The sequence below is a fragment of the Asterias amurensis genome, chromosome 11 (genome assembly GCF_032118995.1).
Source record: "Asterias amurensis chromosome 11, ASM3211899v1".
Taxonomy (NCBI): Eukaryota; Metazoa; Echinodermata; class Asteroidea; order Forcipulatida; family Asteriidae; genus Asterias; species Asterias amurensis.
This window is the reverse complement of record NC_092658.1, coordinates 16258238-16279102: the sequence shown is the minus strand read 5'-3', so window position 1 is coordinate 16279102 and position 20865 is coordinate 16258238. Positions and strand designations below refer to the sequence as shown.

At 37.3% G+C, this 20865-nt stretch overlaps 1 protein-coding gene across 1 annotated transcript in view; it reads right to left on the bottom strand.

Annotated features, from left to right (window-relative positions):
* Window positions 1–7099: 7099 nt before the first annotated feature.
* Window positions 7100–20865, bottom strand: part of LOC139943733 (uncharacterized) — a 50426-nt gene continuing 36660 nt past the window's right edge. Inside the window, exons 30-41 of the mRNA XM_071940491.1 lie at window positions 20319–20530; window positions 19096–19323; window positions 18239–18340; window positions 17786–17901; window positions 16848–17013; window positions 15867–16145; window positions 15234–15428; window positions 14774–15061; window positions 13490–13619; window positions 12493–12737; window positions 11771–11945; window positions 7100–11305 (exon numbers count right to left, since the gene is read on the bottom strand). Coding sequence (XP_071796592.1) covers window positions 9888–11305; window positions 11771–11945; window positions 12493–12737; window positions 13490–13619; window positions 14774–15061; window positions 15234–15428; window positions 15867–16145; window positions 16848–17013; window positions 17786–17901; window positions 18239–18340; window positions 19096–19323; window positions 20319–20530 — 3554 coding nt within the window. The 3' untranslated portion in view covers window positions 7100–9887. The remainder of the gene's footprint in view (window positions 11306–11770; window positions 11946–12492; window positions 12738–13489; window positions 13620–14773; window positions 15062–15233; window positions 15429–15866; window positions 16146–16847; window positions 17014–17785; window positions 17902–18238; window positions 18341–19095; window positions 19324–20318; window positions 20531–20865) is intronic.

Sequence of the window (20865 nt, the reverse complement as noted above, 5' to 3'; positions counted from 1 at the left end):
TATAGACACATTTTTAAGGCCTATAAGGACCCATGTTTACTTGTATCAAGGCCTATAGGACCCATCTTTTAAGACATATGGCCCCATCTTTACTTGTTTTAAGGCCTAATATGGACTCATCTATGTATGAAGACCCATTGGCCCATCTGTTAAGGCAATGGACCAATCTTTACTATGTATTAAGACCTAATGACCCATCTTTTAAGGCCTAAGGACCCATGTTTACTTGTATCAAGGCCTATCAGGACCCATCTTTTAAGACATATGGTCCCATCTTTACTTGTTTTAAGGCCTAATATGGACTCTTCTATGCATGAAGACCCATTGACCCATCTGTTAAGGCAATGGACCCATCTTTACTATGTATTAAGACCTAATGACCCATATCTTTTAAGGCCTAAGGACCCATGTTTACTTGTATCAAGGCCTATAAGGACCCATCTTTTAAGACATATGGTCCCATCTTTACTTGTTTTAAGGCCTTATATGAACTCATCTATGTATGAAGACCCATTGACCCATCTGTTAAGGCTATGGACCTATCTTTACTATGTATTAAGACCTAATGACCCATATCTTTTAAGGCCTAAGGACCCATGTTTACTTGTATCAAGGCCTATAAGGACCCATCTTTTAAGACATATGGTCCCATCTTTACTTGTTTTAAGGCCTAATATGAACTCATCTATGTATGAAGACCCATTGACCCATCTGTTAAGGCTATGGACCTATCTTTACTATGTATTAAGACCTAATGACTCATCTTTTAAGGCCTAAGGACCCATATCTTTACTTGTATCAAGGCCTATCAGGACCCATCTTTTAAGACATATGGTCCCATCTTTACTTGTTTTAAGGCCTAATATTGACCCATCTATGTATGAAGACCCATTGACCCATCTGTTAAGGCAATGGACTCATCTTTACTATGTATTAAGACCTAATGACCCATCTTTTAAGGTCTAAGGACCCATATATTTACTTGTATCAAGGCCTATTCAGGGCCCATCTTTTAAGACATATGGTCCCATCTTTACTTGTTTTAAGGCCTAATATTGACCCATCTATGTATTATGACCCATTGACCAATCTTGTAAGGCAATGGACCCATCTTTACTATGTATTATAAAACCTACTGACCCATCTTCAATCTTTAAGGCCTATGGACCCATCTTAGCTATGTGTATAAGGCCTTATATTGACCCATCTTTTAAGGCCTATACCCATCTTTTAAGGTCTATGGACCCCCTTTACTTTATTAATCAGGCCTATTTTAACCCATATTTTAAGGCCTAAGGACCCATCTTAACAATGTGTAAGGCCTTGGACCCATCTTCTAAGGCCAAGTGACCCATCTATACAATTAAGACATTATTGACCCGTCTTTTAAGGCCTAGTGACCCATCTTTACAATTAAGGAATACAGACCTGTCTTTTAAGGCCTATGGACCATCTTCAACGTTAAGGCCCATATGGACCCATCTTTTAAGGCCTAGTGACCCATCTTTTAAGGCCTAGTGACCCATCTTTTAAGGTCGATGGACCCTCTTTACTTATACTAAGGCCTATATTAACCAATCTTTTAAGGCATATGGACCCATATTAACTATTAAGGCCTATATTGACCCATATTTTAAGGCCTATGGACCAATTTAACTATGTGTAAGGCCTTGGACCCATCTTTTAAGGCCTATGGATCCGTCCTTACTGTTAAGACATGGACCTGTCTTTTAAGGCCTATGGACCATCTTCAACATAAAGGCCCAATCTTTTAAGGACTATGGACCCATCTTTATCTAAGGCCTTGTTATGCCTCCTTGAATATCTTAAAGTTGGGGCCTTGTTTTTAATCATCGTACGTTGTGGTGGCATTGCAAGTTCTTCTTTTTTAATTAGCTGTCTTATTTTTTTCTTCTTTGGCTCCCTGAAGATGATTTCTTATCCTCATTGTTGGTAGATTTAGATATTTATACTTTGTTTACCCATGTTTATCTCAAAAGGAAAGGTAATATACTGTATTACCGTATTGATCATAATTAATCTTGGTGATGAGTAACATAACATAGTGGTTGAAACTCAAGGAGCAATGTCTGTATCCAATCTCGGCCCTTCTGTCATCTGTGGCTCATGAGAACTTCTTAATTCTCAGTGTTGGCTGAAACTCCAACTTCTCCAACAGCTGTAATGTTGGTTTAACCTTGATCATTCATTTTGTAACCATGGTGATTGTAATACTGAAAACTAACGTGGTGCTAGTTTTCTTTTTCTTTCATTCCATTGGCTTATTTTGAGGAATTTTTAGTCTTCCGTGTGAAAGTCAACATCATAAATTTCTTATTAATCAAAACGTAAGGCCCTAGGTTAACATACTATCCCTTTTTGTGCCATCCCTTTAAAGGCAGCATACACCTTTGGTAATTGCCAAATACCAGTATCCTCACTTGGAGAAGAAAAAAAACACTGCGAGTAATTTTGAAAGGATGTGAGTGAAGGTTTGAAAAGATTGATGCATTGATGATTGAAAGTGATATACTAGGACTTAAGAATTTAAAAAACTAATTATTGGGATATAAATGTAGGTTAAAAATAAAAAAAATAAATCTTGTAACAATCATGAAACATATACAACTTTAACAAAAACACCACAGTCATACATGTACAAATAAACAGACTATTTAGAGAACAATTTTTTAGGGACTGAGACTTCTTCAAAATTAATGTTGCCAAGGCAATTAAAAACTTAAAGACATTTTCTCAGGAATTGGAAATTCAAGAACCCACCTCCAGGATTTATTTAATGCACTGCACACGAACATGGAGTGACGGGATTGTGCCAATATTCTTTTGGAACATGTGAACTGTTTGAAACAACTATATAATTGAGTTCTCCATTAGGCCAAAGAACAATGTCTGATGATTTGTGACTCTAATAACAATGTTATATTGTGCATTCATAATTAAATGAGTTGTAGTCAATCCGATTTATTTTTTGCCTTTCGAACAAAAATAGCAGTTCTTCATCATTGTTTTCAAATGAATTTATATGGATGTATGAATATTTGTTATTTTGGTAGTGAATATGAAGAGACAATCTTTAAATTATTTTCAAGGCAATATGCTTTCCAGGGAAAAAAGAACTTTTAATATACAATACAATGACATTTTAAGGATGTATAGCCTCAAATTGTCAAGATTTGTGCCAGCAACTGACATTGTCAGGATCAATTATGGAAAGTCAATGTGAACTAAGCACTTCAACACAGTTTAGACAAGTCACCCTCAAGAAACCATCATCAAGTTTATCAAGATATGTGCCAGCAAATGAAATGTGTCTATGGAAACATGAGTCTATGGAAACGTGTCTATGGAAATGTCTATGGAAAAAAAGAAGGGTCAACATTGAAAGTCAACACATGTACTCAACTGCTTCATGAAAAACTGAATCACAAAGGAGGAAAAAGTATCGTCAAGTTCATCAAGTGTACTGTTGTGCCAGCACATGACATTATTACAATGGAAAATGTTCTGTGGATTTGATTGACAATAAGTGAACAAAAGAAGTCAGGATAAACATTCTCACTGACTTGTGTCAAGAGCAAGAAACAATAAACTTTAAGGAAAGAACAATGACTGATACAAAACCACACAATGCAACATTCACAAACAATGGACACTCAGTCAAACACAAAAAAACACATAAACATTATTTAAAATACAAAAACTACATGGTATAAACAGTTTAACAAATTATAGTTGTAACCAATTTTGAAGGATGGGTGAGGAATGAAGTGATGGAAATAGTGTGCTGTGTTTCTTATAAAATGTATGACAGGGTCAAAACTCACTTTCTTCTCTTTTAACTGGCTGGTCATCTTCTTTAAACTTTCTTTTCCCCGGGTGGCACCGCCCCCCCCCCCCCCCCACCTCCTCCTAATCACTTTGCTGTTTGTGGAACTGGCTTCTCTTTAGCCAACAGCACCTCAATCTCTAATGAACCGTAAACTATTTTACTTGTCCAACTTCTAAAGTTCTCAATTTTTTATTTTTTTTTAACTGGTGGATGAGTAGCAATGAGTGTTAAGGCTGTGAAAGTACAGTGAATGAGTATAAAGAGGTGAAATTGAGATTAAACATTAGTTTAATAAAAATCAATTAGGTTAAAGAAATTCCAATACAGTAGCGAAAAATTCATACATGTACACAAAACAAAAATTTACACAGCAAAATTACACTCCAACCATCAAACATTATAATTAAACAAAAACAATTCATCTGCTCAGAAAACATGAGAACTCAGTGAAACAAGATTGCCCACCAAAGCTCTTGTATAACTCATCAAGAAACAGTAAGGACTGCTTATCAACTCTAAACTACGTGCTGCAAGTTTATTGCCAGCCAAGAACTGTTTTGGAAATACAGTCTCGGCACAGTCTCAATTCACTGGAATGTGAAAGGAATCTTCTCTCTTTAGCCATGGAAATTATAGACAGCTGATCCTTCAAAAAGACATAAATACTCTCAAGATATTGCTCAAAATCAAGATTTTAAACTTGCATTAAAAGAATGGATTAATCCTTTTTCAATGACAGCAGAGTTGGAACATATCAAAATCTTGTATTATTAATAATCAGTAAATTTTACTTGTGGTTCATAACCTGATTATCATTACATTGAAATATACTTGGTTGTTATTATTTTTTAAGAAAAGAGGAGGATGGCAAACTGCATAAACAGTGTCAACTGCATAAAGCAGAGTGTTACTGCATAAAGCAGAGTGTTACTGCATAAAGCAGAGTGTTACTGCATAAAGCAGTGTACTGCATAAAGCAGTGTAACTGCATAAAGCAGTGTAACTGCATAAAGCAGAGTGTTACTGCATAAAGCAGAGTGTTACTGCATAAAGCAGTGGTTTTTTATCCTGTTACCATTTCTACCTTCCTGGTTGGGATAGCCAAGGTTCAGGTTTTTCTCGCTATATGGGGTTTACATGCATTATTCACTATCCACTCAGATTGAATAGCGCCCTCTATAGACACAACAAACTTTTTAATGTTTTGGTGAGGGCAAAAGGAGTTTGGAGTGTCCATGAAGTTCTTTCATTTGTCTATATTTTGTCCATTATTTTTGTCAATTTTGTTTATTATTCTTGTCAAATGTGTCCATTATTTTTGTCAATTTTGTCTATTATTCTTGTCAACTGTGTCTGTTATTTTTGTTAGTTTTGTCTATTCTTTTAATTGAAGAGATTTTCATAATCAAAATTAAATTGACCATAACGTAATGGATTTTGAAATCAAAAACGTTGAAAAAAAATAAAAAAATGAAACAGTTCTACACCCGTACCACCAAGATGCCGAGGATATGATGAAGAATCACCAATACACTCATAGGTAATTAGATTGTTTTTACTTTTTTTAATACCACCATATTCCAGTTGTTTCTGCAGCAAATTGATGCAGGCCTGTAACACCCATGTACTATAGTTTAGCCTAGTTAGCCTAGATGAATATCTTGTTCGAGGCCCAGTGTACACAGAATTATTCCTCATTATAGGCATACCTCTAAAAAAATCTTTTAATTGATTCAAGATTACACTTACTTCATTTTATGCAGGGCTACATGGTAAAATAGCTTTCAGTCTGTATTTTAAGAAAATCATCGGCTTAAAATAAGATTATTTTTCAATGTAGACGACAAGTCTAACCCATATTTCTGGGTAACATGAATTGAAGTAGTATAGGCTTAATGACTAGCCCCCCCCACCCCCCCCCCCCCACCCGAAATATGTCATGCCCCCTTCTGAAGTATGTTTAGGCCTACACTTAACTGTTAATTAAAAATATATATAAAACAATAAATGAAGACCTAAAATTAGATTATTTTCCAACAGATGACAAGCTTTAAAATACTTTTCTGCTAATTTTTTATGACTTAAAAGTAGGCTAATGACTTTTATTTCAAAATGCCATGCATTTTTCCTTGTGGTAGGCCTGAATTTAAATGTTATTCACTAATTGCAAAACAAATAAATAAGTGAAGGCCACATTTCATCTAATTAGTATAAAACTAAAGTAGATGACAATTCTAACCCACCGTTCCAGGTATATATGAATTTTCTTATATAAGTGACTATTTATTTCAAAGTGCCATGTCATTTTCCATGTATGCCTATACATTTATTATTCACAGTTGAAACCTATAAGAAATAAATGAATAAAATATATAAAGTAAGATTTTGTTGCAATAGATGATAAGTCTAATACCTTAGTTTATATGAATTTGAAGTAGGCCTAGGCCTAATGACCATTTTCCCAGTTCCATTCCATGTCTTCCTTGAAGTAGGCCGATATGTAAATTTTAATCAGAATTTGACAAATGTACAGGCCTAAAACAAGATAGTTTTCCATGAATGGTTCTCACACCAAAATGTCGTTTTCCTGTAATTAATATGATGGTGATGACATTTTGTTTAGGCCTAATAATTGGATTATTTTCAAAACCTTTAAAAAATGAATTACTTATTATACTGGTTCAGAATAAGGCAAATTAGGCCTAGAATTACATATTAGTACAGAGTTTTTTGTTATAGCTAAGGCAGGCGATTCTTTTTAGATAGTGGTCTTTAATGTTTAGGCTTAATTATTTGTATTATTGTTTGTTGTTTAAAAAACTTGTAAAACATGTATTCTTTTTAGATAGATTCTTTTTAGATCGTGAATTCGAATTTTTAGGCTTAATTAATCATAGTATTATAAGGTGTTTGAAAGACATGGAAAACTCACAAAGTACATGTCTAGTTCATCTTACTTAGATACAATCTCAGATTCAAGTCTTTGATATTTTCAGAACTGACCAATAACCTTCAGAGGTTTTGTTCCGAAACACATTTCTTACAATGGTGAGGAAGGACGGCTGTATGGGGAAATGGAGGAGGCCGCCAATTTTTTTGGATTAATTTAATTCAATTCACAATTTTCCAAAAAAATATATGAAGCTTCATCGCAAATTATTTTTACAACAACAAAGATCTTTATTGAAATACTAAATTCTTACCATCAAATTTTACAAACTCTTTTTCAAAATAAAACACTTGGTCAGTTCTGTTGATATTAAGGTCATAAATGCTTTTATTTCCACATAAAATTAAGACTTAATTTGTTTGTTTTTGTACACATGTATACCAACAATATGTTTCAGAATCTAATTTTTAATATTTTTATTTTCAGGTTCTGAACTTGTGGTTCATGAGACAAAGTCAAAAAACGCAAATACATAAAAGGTGAAGTAACAGACAAATTTTATATTCTTTTTAGTTGTTTATTTCAAAACATAAATTTTAAACAATAACAAAGTAGTGTTTTTTTTCACCTCAAAAGATCCACTGCAATCTAACTGTACATTTGCTGCTCATTTAAATTGTCAATATTTTTCCTACTTTATGCACAACTGAACACATTCTGTTCCCGTCAGTTTAACAATAAGAGACCTAGTATTGAAGTGTATGAATCGTGACCTGCTGCCCCAATGTCATTTTAATGATGAAATATAAGTTTTACCATACTAGGGCAATTCCACTATTATTTGCTTGACAAAAAACACAAGGATTACAAGTAGTAATGTTTTGAGTGTAAATATAGAAACTTTGTAAGTTGATAATTGCTATTGATAACATAAAATACCAAGTCAAAAAAAAATACCTGAAAAAGGATAAAAAACTAGAACTTCTGGATCATGCATTCCCCCACCCCCTGACACCCATAATCATAATGTTAATGATTTGTAATGCATTTACACCCTGCCTGCTGTCCAATAAGGCACCATTATGCTTCTGAACCAGCCTCAGTCTTAAATCTGAGTTGAAGATGTGTCTGTTGCTGTACAGTATCTGTTGCTAATGCTGGTTATTGTGGTCTGCCTTCATTGATTTGATTTGAAGAAAAAAAATGACAGGGCTGCACCATGACTAAAACAGTTGTAATGAACACAGCCTAGGAAAATATTGTAAAGCAGACTCCGTTAATATTATTGTAACCAATTACGTCTAATACATCAAACATGTAAATTAAGCTCTCGAGTAACCTCGATAGTACTTACATCAACTGATCAGCGACTAAGGAAATAACAAATATTGTGTGCGGTTTGAGAAAAAGCGTCATCTGTCAAATATCACTTAAAGCATAATGCTCGTAAATTAAGTGTAATGTCAGTGCAATCTAGGGAGTCTGAGGGGAGTCTATAGACCAGCCTCATTCTTTAATCGGAGTTGAAGCTGTGTCTGTTGCTGTATCTGTTGCTAATGCTGGTTATTGTGGTCATCACTGCCTTCATTGATTTGATTTGGAAAAAAAAATGACAGGGCTGCACCTTGACTTAAACAAATGTAATGAACACAGCGTAGGAAAATATTGTAAAGCAGACTCTGTTAATATTATTGTAACCAATTACGTTAAATACATCCAACCAATATGTAAATTAAGCTCTTGAGTAACCTCTACAGTATTAATTTTACATCAACTGATCAGCAAGTAAGGAAATTACAAAGATTTTGTGCTGTATGAGAAAAAGCGTCATCTGTCAAATATCACCTAAAGCAGAATGCTTGTAAATTAAGTGTAATGTCAGTGCAATCTAGGGAGTCTGAGGGGTGATGTGCCCCCCTCTCAGATGTTGGAATTTAATGCCTATTTCAAGCTATTATGCACCATTTTTTGCACCATGGATTGGCATTGTTTTTCACAGGGCAGGGTTGCCATGGATTTTCACTGGGGGGGGGGCTGGATTATGAAAGAAAGAAAGATTGAGTATATTGATTGTAGGCCATCGTCGATATTATGGAGTGGTGCATAAATTGTTTCTGCAGCGGTGTATTTATTCGTTATCAATATAATGGAACTTTTCATACAGAATGGATAATTGAAATAGTTTGAGTAATTGCCATGAGCGAATATATGCCACCTATAATGTAGTTATGTCCCCCTTGGCGGGAACAGCAGCCGAAATATTTTCTGCCTAACACTTAATGAAATTGTGTTCTATTTTTACTTTGCCTACATTCATACATTTAGCAATCTAACTGATCCTGCTAAGTGTCCTAAAGGGTTTTTAAGTGCACATAAATAGTTTATTTTAAACTCAATTTCCATTGTGAAATTATTCATTTTAACTGCTCTAAGAAAAATACATATTTGGTTAAACTGCAAAATTAGTTTTTACTTATTTGCTCACCCCAAAATACAACTTGATACAACATTTCCTTTTGTTTAATACAATTTAAAATATAATAGATGACGTTGCAACCAATGATGAAATTTTGTTCAAATATGTACACAGGGAGTATACAACTATTAACATCAATATAACTGTAACACCATAACAAAAAATCAGGGCCCAATTTCATAGAGCTGCTTATAAGCGCAAAAAGTACCTAAGCAAGAAAAACCTATCCTTACCAGAATATGGTTAATATTCAAACAACCCTGTTAAGCAATAATTTACTGCTAAGCAGCTCTAAGAAACTGGGACCAGAATTTGTGCTGTGTCACAGGGTCATATCATTAGTGCACAAGTATTAATATAAACATTACTGTAACTAATCAACAGATCAGCATGGTTCTTTAACAAGAACTTCTGTTGTGTCAGAAGTTTAAGTCTTTAACTCAAAAGTGACCCTAGTTTTGCGTTATACCAAAATTCAATTCTTAATGAACAATGTATAACGTTCTGATCTCACCCATGTAAGTAAATATTGTTATGCCAAAAAAACCAAGTTCATGGCCTGACGTTTGACCCTATAGCAGAGTCCATTAAATTGTCCATTAACTAGTAATTTTGGTCGGTAAGCAATTTTTATCTCTAGAAATGTACCTGGTGATCTAAAACCGTTAGTTTCAAGCAGTGAATATCTTTCGGTTACACCTCTTCTTCTGCTTCTTTTCCACCTTTTTCTCCTGATCGCTCATTTCCTTTACAAACGTATTGAATGTGCCCTCATCGAAGTAGACCCTGGCGATCCTGTTTAGCATTTGGTCCACCTTGTCCGGCAGGGAGTTAGTGACGTCAGTCTTGTACTCCTCCATGTCCAGATTTGGGAGGTCCTCTTCGACTTTCTTTCCGCCGATCCCTGTCCAGGACGTGAAGCGGTTCAGGATGAAGTCTACCATCTCATAATCGTTGGACTGCTTGTCGATGTCACCCTTGACCGTATGAAAGGCTCCGATGATGATCGTCAGGAACACATTGATCATGACGAAGCAGACGTACCCTGTGAAGCAGAAGAAGAAGAAGGGTCCCAAGATGCTCACGGACAACATCTCACCAAACTTGAACTTTCCAAGGACTGCGGTAATCATAGTCTCCATGGTGAAGAGAATATCGGAGTAGTTGTACAACTGGTTGCAAAAGATCAGGTAAAACACCGCAGCGAAGGCAGTGAAGACAAAGAAGAACATGAAGAGAAAATGCATCAGCTCCTTCGAGCAGCTTTGGATGGTGCTGGAAAGAATACCCATACGACGGTTAAATCGTAGAAGCTTGAGGAATTTGAAGTTACTTAAGAACACCACTAACCCAAGCATGTATCCAAGCAGTAAATTCCAGTAAGCCACATACTGGAGGTTGACATAATCATTCTTCTTAGCCTTTTGGTAATTTTCTAGGAAAGCAGACGTGATATAAAGTCGGTAGAAGTAGATAACCATCAGTGTAATTGAAAGTCCGATGATGAACATCTCGTTCAAGTTCCAGATGTCCTTCAGGTACTTCTTGCCCTCCTTCCTCGCCAACAGGATCTCCTTCACAAGCATGAAAACTATGAAAACGAAATAGCTAACCTCACAGATGAGCCGGACCAACCCCATTCCCTCATTGTACTGCAACAGCCTCAGGATGTCCATGCGATACCACGGATAGCAACCTCCAGTTGGTAAGATCTCCTGCATCAAGTTGATGTAGCTGAAGAGATTTGTCTGAGCATTGTAGACGGAAATCTCAATGAAGAGAACGCGGGTGTACCTGTCAATCCAAGCCTCTTCATACATCCTTTTCATGGAAGCCTTGACCCCTTCTATACTGCTGACATCCACATCAAAGATGTATCCGCCACCGAGGTACAAGGCATGGCGTCCCCATATTGGGTAGCTGTCCAGCTTTGTCGCGTCTGTGTAGTTGTACTCGGGACGTTGAGTTACATTAGGGTTGTAGGCTGTCCATCCTACTCCGTATGGTGCCTTGTCTTCTTGGCCCATCGAGTATCCAATGTTGCACTCACTAATAATACCCTTCATTTTGGATCGTATTTCACACTCCCCTGAAAAAAATCATACAACACAAAATGAATCATTCAGATTACATGCTGGAAATTCAAAAAATTTCAGGATGGAAGAAACTCGATTATTGAGTGGGGTATACATGTACTGGGATATTGTAGAGCCTTTGGGTTTAAAAGAGCCTACTTTTTTTGCCTTCATTGCAAGAGAATAATGAAAGAAAAAACACCATTGTTGCACAAATTTGTGTGCTTTCAGATGAGTAAAAAAAAGGCTTTAGGGCTTAGGTATTTGTAAGAAATTACTTTGTTACTTCACAGAGGGAGCCGTTTCTGACAGTGTTTTATACAATCAACAGCTCTTCATCGCTTGTTACTAAGTAAATTGTTATGCTAACAATTATTTTGAGTAACAACCAATAGTGTCCAGTGCCTTTAACTGTGCCAAAATACAGATAGTTTGATAAAAGGAATCTTCAAAGTTCTTTGGTTAGGCTCTCAACTTACCTCTTGGAACTCTCAGCTGGCGGAAGTAAACCTTGCCGAGAATTTTAGAGTAGCGATCACCGAGGAAATACTGTTGGTCAATTCCTGGTGCCTTGTTGTTGTACCACCTCCCAGCAATTAGACCCGGAATAAGCCCTGTTTCCACCCACTGCCAAAACTTGGGTATACTTATTGCCTTCAAGAAAAACAAAAATGCAAGGTTAAACAAATGAAATAGAAAACCAGCCAGAACATGTTTTTAAATTTGTAACAATGACATCAAGGCAAAAGAAAAAAGATTATGATTTTCTTTACTACCGATGTGTAGTTAGCACAGTTTATATGTACAGTAAACCTCCCGAGGAAAACAAATACTCAAGCCACTCTGGTGGGATTCAAACCCATGACCTGGCAACCTAGAGTAGATTTTTGTTATCACGGATCTCAGACAATGTGTCAAATTTCAGGAGTGGGGGGTTCACTTCCACAGTTTTATGTGGGCTGTAGTAAGGTTTTTTGTGCAAATCTATTCACTAAAATGAAGCAAACATTTAAAATGGAAATGTCTGTAAAATTCTGTGGATTTTTTAGTCAATTGCTTTTTACAAAAACATTTACACAAACTGAACTACCAATTGGACAGCAGCCCAAAACAAGAACACAGAACAAACAGTAGGTGTAACTCAAAATCCAAACGCAGACGGACGAACAGACAATCTCGATGCCTCACATAACATCTGTACCTTCATGAGTGTATGGTTTCTATCTCCATTCACTAACAGCTTGACGTAAGAGTCTTTGGTCCAAAAGGAGTAGGGATCATGATTGCCATAACTGAAGACAGACAGTATCCAGATGAAGATGATGAGGAACATGATCTCCCTGATGATGGAGTACATCTTCAGCTCCTTGATGCGTCGGTTGCGGATCTTCTCGGTAGCTTGGGGGTCCGGGCGCTGTTTGGCCGCTGGATGAACATTACTGGTTCCTGATAGACAGATACATGTAGATAGATAAAACGTTATGCATAAATACCTCAGACAGTTTCGCTATTCCTATTGGTGGAGAGCGTGTCACCAGGGTGTGTACCGACCTTTGTTTATGACCAGTAAAAATTGTTGAAACATGGGCGTGACACGCGAGTTTGCACCTGTACTTAAGACAGTTTCTTCATTCTGATTGGTCGAGAGCAACGGCCGAGACAGTTGTTCCACATCACGCGATACGCGTGGCACGCACAGCATTCCCTTATAAGGAGTTGTTTACCCGCCGGCCTTGACTGGGCCTTACCATTTCATAGGTGGAGGGGTGTTGTGATGAAAGAAATCATTTAAAAATTATAATTTTAGCATTTATTTCTTTTTTTGACCATAAGTGTTGATGTTTTTTTACCGAAAGGTACATGTATATGAATGGGAATCAAAGTGTGTTGAATCGGTTTCAACTAGTGGTTTAAAACCCACCGAGGCCTGGTTCTTGATAATTTACCTCGACTTCGTCTCGGTAAGGTTATCAAGAACCAGGCCTCGTTGGGATTAAACCACTAGTTGAAAACCTCTTCACCACACATTGATTCCCTTATTATCACCTTGACAAAGAACTGTATGCAAAAAAATACAATACAAACGATCAGTAACCAAAGATGCAAGTTTTGAGCAAAGCTTTGAAGTGCTCCTGTTCAACTTGTATTCCTTGAGTAAATGTCTTAAAATTTAACATAACAAATGAATAAATAAATACCAAAGATGTTGTGAAGCCACTCCTCATCCTGCTTGAGTTCACAGTCCTCTTCATCGTCCTCCAAGTCTGTATCTTCATCAGAGTTGGGACTCTTGAAGACCAGAGCAATAAACAAGGACACCAACACTACCTACAGTAATCAACAATAGAAACAGTATTGTTATACATGTTTGCCTCATGCTTTGTCTGTACTTGCAAACTGGTCAAAGACGACTACAAATTGAATCGTGAAGGTGTCATCAAACTCCAAGAAAACAATGAAATTGCATGCAAACCATGGTGAGGCCAATCTTCCTTAGAAATCGACTGAGAGTCTTTTAAAAAACTTAAAAAAAGAATAAGACATAATATTTATCTGCTGTACGCGAACAAAAATGGCTAATTTCTTTTATGACAAAAACTTATAAATGTTCCGTGTGGACCTTGATACTTTTAAAAAAATATGAGAAAATAAGTCCACAGAAACGTGTTTTTATAACATATTCCTTTAAAGAGAAACAGGTCATTTATCTGGACATCTGGCAATCATTTGAGCCAGTTTGTGTGAAGTGAGCAAGGGCAAAGGTGGAATAGGACATTTCATAAGCGACTTTAAGTCAGGGCCAAGCCGTTAAGAGCACCGAATTCAGACTCTGGTGTTTCTGATCAGCAGAGTGTGGGTTCGAATCCCCAGCCATGATACTGTGTCCTTAAGCAACACACTTAACCATTGCTTCGTTCGAATGGAACGTAAAGCCGTTGGTCCCATGTGTTGTGGACGCATGTAAAAGGACCCAGTGCACTTATCGAAAAGAAAAGGGGTTCGCCCCGGTGTTCCTGGCTGTGGCTGCTGTATGTGCCGTAGCACCTTGTAAACCCTTATAAGGTGCTAAATAATTGGGTCTCAGAATTCATCACTGCAATAACATATCTTTCTAAAAGTTTGTATATACTCAGCGCCTTGAGTACCTTGTTTGGTAGATACGTGCGCTATTGTCATAAGACTTTGATGTTATTATTATTATTATTATTATTATTATTATTATTATTATTATTATTATTACAGCTTGAATTTGAATTCTTCAGTCTATAAAGACAGTTGCTTTGTCAAATGGTGCGGGGCAGGCTTTTGTATAGCGATTTCCAGATGAGCAAACCCTGGTACCATTGCGCCATAAAAATTCCTGAACTGTTGTGAGGCTCGCATGCATATTTCTTGATGTACATGTACTCCTTTTTTCACCATGCTTAAGGAAACGGATATTGATTTCAGAAACTTTGTTCCAACAAACAGACAGCCCATACCTTAATTGGCTGGGTCAAAATTACTCCACAGAAGAAAGAGATGATGATTGAGTGAAGCCAACTCGTCACTTTGTGGTTCTTGTATTCCAGACCATAGAAGAAGGTGAACAATGTGGCTAGGAGTGTAACGATAATGGAGAGGGTCCATGCGACGTAGACAAACCACCATGGAAAGCTCAAACGCTGGCGCCGCTTGGGCTTGGATTTACAGAGTGGCTTGGTGTCTTCGATGTCCACTCTACTGGTATCGTTCTCGTTGTTGATGATGAAGATGTCTCGTGATGACACCTGTTAACAAATCAGAGAGGTAATCATCCCTTTGCTTTACTCCCACAAAAAAGAATTCAAGAAGTTTGAGCCATTTTAGAAACAGGGGAGTACGGAGTATCTTAATTGGCTTATTGGGCTCATTGTTTTGACTAGCTTGCTCTAGTCATTGTCAGGAAATCCATCTGCTTACCGAGTCACAGTTTGCATGATCCTCTTTGGTCTTGATGGGATGTACACTGTTCTTTCCAATCATCTTAACCTGCTCTTCTCTGGCCACCTCTATGCGGGAGCGACGTTTCTTCCTGACACGAGATTTGCGGAAGAGCTGAACCATCAGCAAGGTAACAGGAAAAATCATCAGATTGGACTGAACGCCAACTGCAATCTGAAATAAGAATAATTAAGTAACAATCAAAAGGTCAGTATTGATTTTAAAATGAGTCCAATGGAAACAAATAGCTTAAGGACCAGCGGGTTAATCGTCAAAATTTGTTCCCCTTCAATCAGACAATATAATACAGTTTATCGTCAGATTTTAAAAGGTAAAAGCAGACGCAACCCCATTACTATCAGAAACCGCGCCCCGAGATACTGCTGCCGAGTGCCTGGTCGTATAACGATGTAATGATCATTGAGGTTAAAAGGGCATCTGTTGTGAGTTAAACCTTGATGTAGTCTTTTGTATTCAGTCCACACATAGTGTTAAAAGATTAAACCGAAAGGGGTCTAAAGATGAACCCCAGCTCGACAGTCTAAATTTTCTGTTTTAAACCCAATTCGACCTCCTTGTTATTTGCATGCCGCCGGATTTGAGCTGGCTTACCTCTTTTGGTGATAAGCTGAATGCACCCAGATTGATCGGCTTGGTGCTAGGCCCCTCATCAGCGACTTGATAGAACATGATACTGGTCAACATCTCCAGCCACATGGCCAGCATACAGCACATCGCTCGTTGCATACGGGTAAAGCGACTACCTGGTGGCCGGGTCAAGATGGAAACCCACATGTGGCTATCGTTGAAATTCTTCCCTGTCTGGCTGCTGAAGACGTGGCCAAATTCCTGCACCTGCTCTTTGCCGGCGACGGGGAGCAGGCGATCAACCTAAGAGAGCACCAGAAGAAAAAAAACTTGATGCTTTGCTGTTCATGCTTAAAGTTTAGAATCATCCCAACTATAATCGGAAGCAAGATTTAACTGTTGGGATCTGGCCCACCTATAGCTGTGATTGCATAATATTGGTTGGCCTCCAAAAAAAAAAAAAAAAACCTCCCCCCCCAAAAAAAAACGTGTTATTTCTCTCTCAGCTTACATCAGCTGCTGTTGATTTAATCAAACTCTTCCAAACGTGATGGTAAACTTAAAAAAATAAAAATAAAAAATGGGTTAAGCAGTCACATAAGAAATATAAATTGAAATACAATTATTCAGCTGAATAGCTAAATTACCACTACTGTCATCAGTGACATTAAAGGCACTGGATACCTTTGGTTATTGTCAAAGACCAGTATTCTCACTTGGTGTATCCAAGCATGCATAAAATAACAAATCTTGGTGAAAGCTCAGACTCAATTGGTCATCGAAGTTGCAAGAGAATAATTAAAGAAAAACACCCTTGTTGCACAGATTTGTGTGCTATCTATGCATAAAAAATCTATGCATATCTTCAAGGCCATTATTGATAGTAATAGGCATGTAATGCACCAAATCAATCTAAAGAGATGTTTAAGGCGCAGAGAAGAAGGGACAATGTAAACAAAACAATAAAGTACATAATATATTCAAAATAATTGGGTTTTGAGTTACCTGTCCATCGCCTTCCACCACTGAGAACCATTCATTACAGATGAAGAAGTAACGCTGTTTAGTCTGCAGGTCTCTGACTGCAATGTAACTAAGGTACCAGCTCTGTGCGTTGCCCTTACCAGAGTTATCATGCCACACTCGCATATAGTTCAAAGTGCCTAAAGGTCTAATACAGAAAAATGTGGATTGAACTATTAATAATTTTAATAACGTTTGAATATGAGAAAAATATTCATTGAAAATTGAGACAAGGGGGCAGTCCAAAGTTTTTTTAAATGTCCTCTGTCATACAAAACAGTACGTTGGGTGAAGGGGGTTCAGGAGATGGTTGAAATAATAATTAGAGTTAATTAAGAGTTACAATTTTAGAAGGGGCTTAAAAAAACTGAGTTTAGACTTAAAGGGAAACAAATGAAAAATAAAACACTGACAAATTTAGTTAATTATTATGCTCTGGAGAAGTCATAATGTCATGTTCATAATGAACAATGCTCTTTGCTGCTGAAAGACTCAACATTTTGTGGTAATATAATAGTAATAATAATAATTTATTGATCTTATGATGCGCTCTCTCCAGGACCAGCCTGTTCGAGGGCACATGACAGTAAAAATTGCAAAAGATTAAGAAAATGACAAACAATAAGTGAAAAGAATGAACAAAAGTACACCAGTAATTGTAATGGTAGAGTCACATATTGGTAAATACTCCCAAAATGAATGACCAAACAAACTTAGGCAAACGGTCACAGCCTACAAATAAATCACTCAATAGACCTTTTTTGCATATGAAATCACAAGCCTAAAACAGCGCCCTCACTGAGGGAAATAAAGACCTACCATTGGCTGCGAGTTGTGCGCGACGCGTACAAGTTCCCATTGTTTGACCTCGGCGATCGTGACCAATGTAAGGATTCTACTTAGAGCCCTATAAGTCTCACCTTGCAGTAGCCAGTAGAAAGCGGTCGATGCAACCTCTCTGCAGAGTCTGCCTCTTTGTGTCTTCAAGACTCATTGTGTCTGTCTCATCATCTTCTCCAGATAGTACAAAGCTCACCTATAGGGAAATAAAGTAACCCCTGTAGTAGCGTTTCATTTGTCAGTACTACTATCTGTATATTTCTAGCACATGTATATTATGGGCCGTACATGTATGTACATGTACATGTACGATAGATGACACTTTTTGAGTAATACATAATACCAAACTGAGTATACATAAAATAGATTGTTCATGTTAGACCTTAACACAATGCTGAAAGAGTCATAAGATTTTGTTTTTCTAAAATCGGACGAACAAACTTTGAACTCTGATGCCGTTTCAAAATATAAAAAATATTACAAACCAGGAAACCCTATAAACACTTTTTTAGTAGGGAGTTATAATGTCCTACCTTTGAGTTTGTGCCGGCATTCATTCTCTTTCCTGTTATGACCACCATTTCATACAGGTAGGAGTGGCTCGGATTGTTATCAGGCAATGGAGTCACACCAAGCTGAGATTAGAAATCATCATTTAATCAGACTTGCAACTTTGTCATGGCACAAACACAAAATAACAACAAAATTGCCAACATTACGTCAATGGACAACAATTAACTTTGTAAAAAGTGTTTTTCCAATTTGCTGTTAAAGAAAACTAAAGAGGAAATAAAGTTGTTCAGTTGATCCTAAATTAAGTAGAATGGCATAAGAGTGTAATTTTATCCTCATAAGGCGGCACAGTATTTTAATAACTCGCTAGGACAGAAGTTCCACACTCACTGAAACATTTCTCTCACGGAAACTCAACACCTAAATATTTGGACTTTGTTACATTGTAAGATAGCTATGCCTGGCCTCATTCAAAAGAGAACAGATTTTTTTTTTTTTTTTTTTGGGGGGGGGGGGGTTCAATAGCAATTAAATTCAAACAAAACCATCAGGTGCATTACAATGTACATGTATGATGGAGGGTGTAAAAATTGTAGTCATGGCAGTCTCTAGGCAGGGGCTCCAGTCTTCATGTGATAACTCTAGTCTGCATGTTAACATCATGTTTCGTATTAAAGGCGACAAGTCTTTTTCCATAGCCGGCCTCAGGGAATGTAATTAAGGCCCTATTCACATCAGAGATTCTTGTTGTACAGACATTCAAAAAACTTCCTCCTTTTGATTTTTGTAAAGCTTCTGTTTAGAACCGTGGCTTTTCTGTGAAGCGCTTTGATCTTGTTAAAGGCGCTATATAAATACTCCTTATTATTTACTATACCTGTAAGATGTCTTTCTTATCCTTACGTCGTGCCCACACAAAGACCAAGAAGAAGAAAGTATAGACGACTGCGCATGTTGCGTAGATTGTAGGGTTGGCCAAGATGGAGGCGTCGCTGAAGAGAGTCTCAAAGTTCAGTGGGGCCGGCTTGACGACCCAGCTACTGGCGAATGGGGTCAAGTGACTCGTCTGGCAGACTGGAAGATTGGTCTTGTTGTTCATAACCATCTGTTTATGGCAACAAAAGTACAATTCAAAGACAGTGAAAACAATATATACAAAGCCATCTGGATGAAGGTTTGTGATTTGCTAGAAAGCAATTGTGATGTACAATTGCCAGGACAAGTAAAATCTGTTTCTTTAACCCAATTTAAAAAGCCTTTTAAGAGAGTCAAAAGAGTTTTAAAAGAGTCATCTTTTTACTCAAGTGTTTGAGTAAATATTTTGTTATTCACCCTTCAATGTTTTTGTTTTTTGTAAGACATTGTAACCATAACCATCTGTCCAAGGAAACAAATGTAGAATCCAAACTGTGTTCGGCATCATGATAGGTGGTTAAAAACATGAGATTTGAATTCAAGTTTTGGTGGCTAAGTCATCATAGTGAGGGTTCCGGTCCGGGTCCTGACACTTGTGTCCTTGAGCAAGATCAATTACTATAATTGCTTCTCTTACTATAGGTTGATATTGTGTATGAAAAAGCCTTTGGAGCGCTATGGTTGCCCAGATTGTATACTCCCCAGGGAGCTGAGAAATATTAGAGGAATGTTATGGGCTCAATGACCAGGGCACCAATAATATGCATTGAGACGGTCGGTCGTTGTAAAATGCGATATACATGTATGAGCTTGTTTTTATTAAATAATTATCCAGCTGCTTGCCAACTGCTGAATCTGCTAAAGGAGCATTTGCATTTTTGTGCGTGCAAACAACTTACAGCTATTGCCAGACTAATTAAGTCAAACTTGCTTTTGACATGTTCTCAATATGGACTTGTCGCACAAGGCAACTATTACATATAACTTGGAGGCAACCAACTGCAGTGCATGTTGCAGGACAACTTAGATAGCACACGAGTCAGTTTTGTTAACATTGTCGTAAGATCCCTAGGAATAACAGATCAACATTAAAATGTGAATGGCTTTTCTTCTTGGGATTGCCTTGTATGACAAGGCCCTTGTGTACAATACATCTGTGACCATTACGTCAACTTGACTTCCTACCTTTACTCCGTCTGTATACCAAGTGTTATTCTTGATGTCAAAGTATGCACACTGGGCCTGGATCACTCTCAAGGAATAATTCATTGTGAAGTTTTCTTCCAGCGCTCCATCAGGAGCCACCTCAGCCAGTCTGAAGATGTATGATCCAGTTTTACCGTTGTGGGAATCTTTTCCGAATGAGACAGTGTGAGTGACCACCTCATCACTTTGGTCTGGGGAATGAATCCAAAAGAAAATGTATATTTCTCTATGTCATTTCATTTCATTTGGTTCATTATGGCTGTGAATCTAATGGCTTTCACCAATGTGACCAATGGAGAGAAGATTATGATGCTTCATTAAGGGAATCAATGTGCGGTAAAAAAGAGGTTTTCAACTACTGGTTTAATCCCAACGAGGCCTGGTTCTTGATAATTTTACCGAGACGAAGTCGAGGTAAATTATCAAGAACAAGGCCTCGGCGGGTATAAACCACTAGCTGAAAACCGATTCAACACACTTTGATTCCCATTCATATACATGTACCTTTCGGTAAAAAAACATCAAC